At 45.3% G+C, this 6,089-nt stretch overlaps 1 protein-coding gene across 1 annotated transcript; it reads left to right on the top strand.

The window, feature by feature from the left end:
- Positions 1-1,613: 1,613 nt before the first annotated feature.
- On the top strand, positions 1,614-5,226 carry Pyurf (PIGY upstream reading frame). Its single transcript, XM_032906419.1, has 2 exons — positions 1,614-1,900; positions 3,042-5,226. The coding sequence occupies exons 1-2, from the start codon at positions 1,704-1,706 to the stop codon at positions 3,181-3,183; spliced, it is 339 nt and encodes a 112-aa protein (XP_032762310.1). The 5' UTR covers positions 1,614-1,703; the 3' UTR covers positions 3,184-5,226.
- The last annotated feature ends 863 nt before the right edge of the window (positions 5,227-6,089 follow it).

The following is a 6,089-nucleotide window of genomic DNA, read 5'->3' as shown; positions in this document are numbered from 1 at the left end:
TCCTAGTGGTAGGAATCATCAGGATAGAAAGGTCCTCAGTGCAGCCCATGGACAATTGCAAGACGGCCACTAGGGTAACAGTATCCTCCAACGTCTGGCCATAGTAACAAGACTGGAAAGGCTAACGAAAGAGTTTGAGATGGAAAGGTGGTATCAGGAAGAGTAGAAATTATGTATGGAGTGAAACTAGATCCCACCACCACCACCACCACCCCTTAGACATGGGAAGTGAGAACATGAAAGGGGAATCATCCCAGGTGCTCTAATACAGCAGTCCCACTTCAGAGTGTTTAGCCCCAGTGAGTGAGTGACTTACGCTACAACTAATACACCCTACCTTTCATTGCTTCTGAGGGCTGCTCTGAAATTGTGTTCCTTATTGACAAGTTAGGAAACACTGGGACCTGCAGGATCCATATACTCTTCACCAAGTAAGAAACCAGTTCAACTGGCTCTCAGCCTACACCCAGCTCACAGCTGTGGAGACATTAGCACAGCTAGACATTTTAAAAAGATGTTTTATAACTCAGGACTTAGTGCATGGTAGGCAAGCCTTCTGCTGAGTCCCACTCATGGCCTTAATGTTAGCATTCTTGCCATTTCCTTCCACACTCCCTCATCAACTGGAAGACCTCCAGAGTTCAGCGTCCTTTACAAGGCCATCAGAGAGCTTTGCCTACACCCTGGGCCATGGTGAAGCCTGGGCTGGAGAAGCTCCTGCCAGAAGTCCAGCTAAGGGAGGCCCTGTTCCTGCCTTTCCTGTCCCTTCCCTCAGAGATCACGTATCGTGGCAAAGCTTTGAAGCAGAACATTTGTACTCCTCAAGAGCTGGAAGGACGAAGCCAAGATTTCAGTAACCATATGGGTTCCCAGCAGACAGGAGTGCCAGCACTCAGGGGGGCTTTCCTACACAGGAACTCAATCTGAGCTGCCTCCATTTGACTTTCAGGCACTTCCCACCTCCAACTCAAAGCAAGCTTTCTTAACGCTGGGACCCTTTAATACAGGATGTTGTAGGGACTCACAACCCTATGATTATTTTCATTGTTATGAATTGTAAGTATGTAAACGTTTCTGGTTTTGGATGGTTTTCAGTGACCTCTGTGAAAGGATTCTCCTGTCCCCCAAAGGGGTCCAAGCATCTATTACTTGTGTTTTATCATAGTATTCATAACTAACAACCCTCAAGTTGTAAAAGCCTTCACAGTTTGCCGAATAAGGGGGGAGGGGCATTTTCTTCAGGCTCTTAAATTTTTTATTGTGATATTGTACGATTAATTTTAAACAAACTGTTGTTTCTAACACAGTATGCTTGTGTTGTCGATACCTACTAAGTTGAAGCCTAGCTCCATGTGACTGGAGTCCGGTCCCTGACTTCTTGTCACCTCTGTGATTAGCCCTGCTGAAAAGTTGGACACCCGAATGAGTACTACTTTAGTTTACAGTTTTGTAAATGCGGTGGAGCAGCCACTGACCCGGGAATGTCAGTTTGTTCCGAACCATACAGCAACCCCAGTTGCGCTGGAGCAGCAATCGGCGAAGCACAGAAAGGCGGGGCCAGGCACAGGGGGCGGGGCCGGACACATGGGGGCGGGGCGGAGCGCAGGGGGCGGGGCCGGGCCAGGGTGACCTGGCCGCTAGGCGCTGGGAAAGAAAGCAGTGGAGCAGTTCGGAACGCGGCCTCTTCAGCAGTCAGAGCCGCCATGCTGAGTACCACGTGCCGCAGCCTCTCCCAGGCGCTGCAGAGGCCGCACGCACTGTCTGCGGTCGCCCAGAGGTGTCTGCGGGCGCCCGGGGCCAGGTCCTACGCTGACCAGAACGAGAGGGCTGAGCAGCCCCGCACCTTCCACCCGGCGCTGCTGCAGTTCCTTGTGTGTCCGCTCTCCAAGAAGCCGCTTAGGTGAGACTCACCTGCCGCCTTTCCCAGAGGAAGGGCGATGGCCTGTGGGCAAACCAGCGGGTCAGGAGGAAGCCCACTCCCGGGACGCGGCCCTGCCCGGCCGACCCCCTTGCTGGGGTCAGTCCCGCCCAGGACCAGAGCTGAGCTTTTCTCTGGCTCGCCATTGGCTGCTCTTTACAATCTATTCTGGAGACTTTAAAGACGTTCTCAGACTGGCTGGTTAGGCTCCAGAGCTTGTTGAAACACAGTATCAGGGCCAACGCCTGGGCCTTTCTTTTTTTTTTTCCCCCATCCTTTCCTTTCGTTCGTTTCTTCCTTCTTTCCTTCCTCCCTTTCTTGTTGTGCGCGTGTGTGTTTGTGCTGTGTGTGTGTGTTTAAGATAGACATAAACAGAGGAGACGCATACGCGGTATCAAGAAGAGGTCACTGTGCACTATCTTATTAAGTCACTCCCCAATTTATTTTAGGAAGGAATTACAGAATCTGGAGCAAATCAAACCGGGCCCTCACTCCACTACACAGGAGCTTACATATGTAACAGGATCAGCTTAACACAGCAAACACTATTGACTTAGTGATCTTCTCAGGCTCTCTATTCTTTTTGGAGGTGGGTGGGGTATGGGGAGACAAGTTTCTTTATTTGGTTTGGTCTTTCCTGTAACTATTTATGTAGCTCAGACTACTCTCAAAGTTGTGATTCTTTTCCTGCTTCAGCCTCTCGAGAGCAGAGGATTAAGGGAGTTTACCACTGGCTTCAATCTTTTTAAAACATCTATTATTCCCAGTGTACTGCTATGTGTGTGAATCATAGAGAAGCAAGACAGATCCAATGCAATTCACTGCTATGAAAAAGTTAAGTCATAAATTGGGAATAAAGTAAAAAAAGTTAATATGAGATGTACTAATTCTAATAGAAATAATTACAGATTGTGAGATGGTTTTTCTAAGAAGGAAGGTTGAATTGGCCTAACAGATTGTGAGATGTTCTAAGAAAAAAAGTTGAATTGGACTTTGCTTTTAAGACTAAAGTTATTGGAGGAGTAACTGTATCAAAAATTGGATAGATGGTGCTATTTATTGATCATTAAGCCTTTCTAAGCTTTTGGTTTCCACTGTTCCTTTTGTTCTTTCTCATCCTCAGATATGATGCATCGACAAATGAACTGATTAATGAAGAGTTGGGAATAGCATATCCAATCATCGATGGGGTCCCTAATATGATACCACAGGCAGCAAGGACAACACGTCAAAAGGAGAAGCAAGAAGAAACTAAGCAGCACTAGACCTTGATTGTTGAAAGCATAATTACTGAGTTCCCGTAATACTGTTTACCTTTAATACGGAGAAGGGGGGTGGGGCAGAACAGTGATTCTGCCTCAACCTGTTTGACTGTTCTTCCCCTGCTCTCCCTAGCAGGATTGTTCTGATCTGCTTTTCTGGAGGAGAATTTCCCACAGGGCTGCATGGGCAGACAGGCTTTGCTTTTACAGTCTGCTCTTGCCAACTACCATGCCAATGTGTATCTTCCTCCACCTTTGGAACCAGATAGGGCTTTAAGCATAGTTAATACAACCACAGCCAGGATGGCTCATGCATTATTAAGAGGTCTGCAGCCACATCTGTGAAAACTACATATAAACCCGTTTGGTTTATAAAACGATCTGTTGGTCTTCTCTCTCTCAGGCTTATGACCAAGGAGACAGGCTATGAAGCTTTTTCATAAATCCTCTATCCTTGTCTTTTGAAGATTTCAGTGAAATGTCTCAATGCAGATTAACAGCACCCATCATTAGCTGAGGCCTGCTTCACACACATTCATTTGAAAGTTAGTCGTTTGAAATGCTGTTTAGCGTCAAGGTCGATGATAAGCGTAAGAACTAAGAAAACCCTGACATTGTAAACTTGCCTTCATTACTTTGGCACCACATGCTTACATCAATAATAAAACAAGATGCTCACAGTCTACCACCAAACCCAGTGTGTCGGGGGTGGAAGGATGTCTGTTTGAATGGATGTTTTTATCTCAAGAGTCCGATAGTAAGAGAAAATGTGAAAATCGTTTACATAACTACATTGTGTTCACAGAGGCATTTAATATTCAGAATAGAATAATTTCCCAGGAAAGTGGGGTCCCTCCAGTAGGTAAGGTCAGCAATGGGAAGCTGGCTATGTCCTTCTAGGTTTAGTGTTTCAGGGTACGCTCCAGTTTTTCTTGCCCTGGAAAATTTGATAAGTCCTCAGGCCTTTAGCCTTAGTTTTTCTAGAACTGTAACAGAAATGATTGAGGATGATATAGTACCTACTTTAGAAGCATAGTGTAGACATTTTAATTCTTACCCTAAAGAAAGGTAAGAATTGGTTGTAAATTTGTTTGCACACACCCCAGCCCAAGGCCTTGTGCATGCTAGGCAAGTGTGGCGCCACTGAAATCCTCTACCCTTGATTTATTAATCTGCTTTCTCTGTATGTTGGGTAGGGGCATAGCATAGGAATGTCACAGGACATATTTGTGTCTCTCTTTACACCATTGGGTGCTAGAGCCTTAACTCAGGTGGTTTAGTTGGTGGTAAAACCTTTATCATCCTAATTGTCTCAATGGCCTTTAATTGATTCTTAATAAGCCAGCCTCCTAATCTATAAAAGATGTGCACGATTCTCCCTGGGAAAGAGAAAATTAAAACCTGTCATACATGTTTTCTATTATGTTGTCAGTTTCATCAAGTATAAGTCACATTCTTATCTGTGGCAACCTAGAGCTGAACTAGATGACCCAGTGTCTCCATTCCTGAAGTGGACTTTTTAACCCTGAATTTCACATTTAACCAACTGAAGACTGTGGACAATGTAACTCAACAGTTTTGCTCATAAAGCTAGTGTTAATCTGATAAGTCAGTTGCAGCATTTTTAGCTTAATCATCTGATAAGATGTCAGGATGCTGACAAGTTGTCTCTAAGTCAGTATTTATTCTCTCATCAAAGAATCTACATGTACAAGGAACCCTGGGTGCAGCTGTTGGCATAGTACACAGTCTTTAGTCTCAGAGCCTGGAGAGGATGGGCAAGTAAGCCTGTCAGTATTGACCTGAACAAGGGAGTTCCGCTGAATCCCAGTACTTGAGAGGAGCACGGGATCAGGAAGTCAATTAACGACATCCTGAACTAGAGAACCCTTTATCAAAACCCTATCTGAGCTCATTAGGTCACCAAGGAAGACAAGCAAGAAAAGGAAGGTGTTTCAATGGGAGGGGCATTAAAAGGGTACTGGGATAAACATGTTCAGAACACATTATATACATGAATAAAAACATGACGTCTATTGTGCATAATTAATATGTGTTAGTAAGTAGTTTACTCAGAAAATAGTAGTCAGTAGGCATGTCCTAGTTGGGGTTTCTATTACTGCCATGAGACATCATGACCAAAAGCAAGTGGGAGAGGAAAGGGTTTATTTGGCTTACATTTCCACATCCCAGTTAATCATCAAAGAAAGTCAGGACAAAAGCCTCAAACATGGCAGGAACCTGTAGAGAGGAGCTGATAGAGCGGCCATGGAGGGATGCTGCTCACTGGCTTGTTCTTTGGGCTTTGCTCAGACTGCTTTCTTACAGAACCCACATACTGACTGGTTTTGTGTGTCAACTTGACACAAGCTGGAATTATCACAGAGAAAGGAGCCTCCCTTGAGGAAATGCCTCCATAAGATCCAACTGTAAGGCATCTTCTCAGTTAGTGAACAAGGGGGAAGGCCTGGCCCATTGTGGGTGGTACGATCCCTGGGCTGGTGGTCTTGGGTTCTATAAGAAAGCAAGCTGAGCAAGCCTGGGAAAGCAAGGCAGTAAGTACCATCCCTCCATGGCCTCTGCATCAGCTCCTGCTTCCTGACCTGCTTGAGTTCCAGTCCTGACTTCCATTGGTGATGAACAGCAATGTGGAAGTATAAACTGAATAAACCCTGTCCTCCCCAACTTGCTTCTTGGTCATGATGTTTGTACAGGAACAGAAACCCCGACTAAGACAACCCAGGACTATCAGCCAAGGTCGGAACCACTCATAATGGGTTGAGCCCTCCCCTATTGATCACTAATTAAGAAAATACCATACAGGATTGCCTAGAGCTCAATCTTATGGAGGAATTTTTTCAATTGAAGTTCCCTCCTCTCAGATGGCTTTAGCATGTTTCAAGTTGTCA

Source organism: Rattus rattus, chromosome 6 (assembly GCF_011064425.1).
Source record: "Rattus rattus isolate New Zealand chromosome 6, Rrattus_CSIRO_v1, whole genome shotgun sequence".
Classification (NCBI taxonomy): domain Eukaryota; kingdom Metazoa; phylum Chordata; class Mammalia; order Rodentia; family Muridae; genus Rattus; species Rattus rattus.
Note: the sequence above shows the minus strand (reverse complement) of the source record. Positions and strands in the feature narration are given on the sequence as shown.

Bases quoted from the DNA above. Each gene is read 5' to 3' on its own strand.
- Pyurf (XM_032906419.1), top strand. From the start codon at position 1,704: ATGCTGAGTACCACGTGCCGCAGCCTCTCCCAGGCGCTGCAGAGGCCG. The intron at 1,901-3,041 runs GTGAGACTCACC...TCTCATCCTCAG, and splicing joins CTCTCCAAGAAGCCGCTTAG to ATATGATGCATCGACAAATG.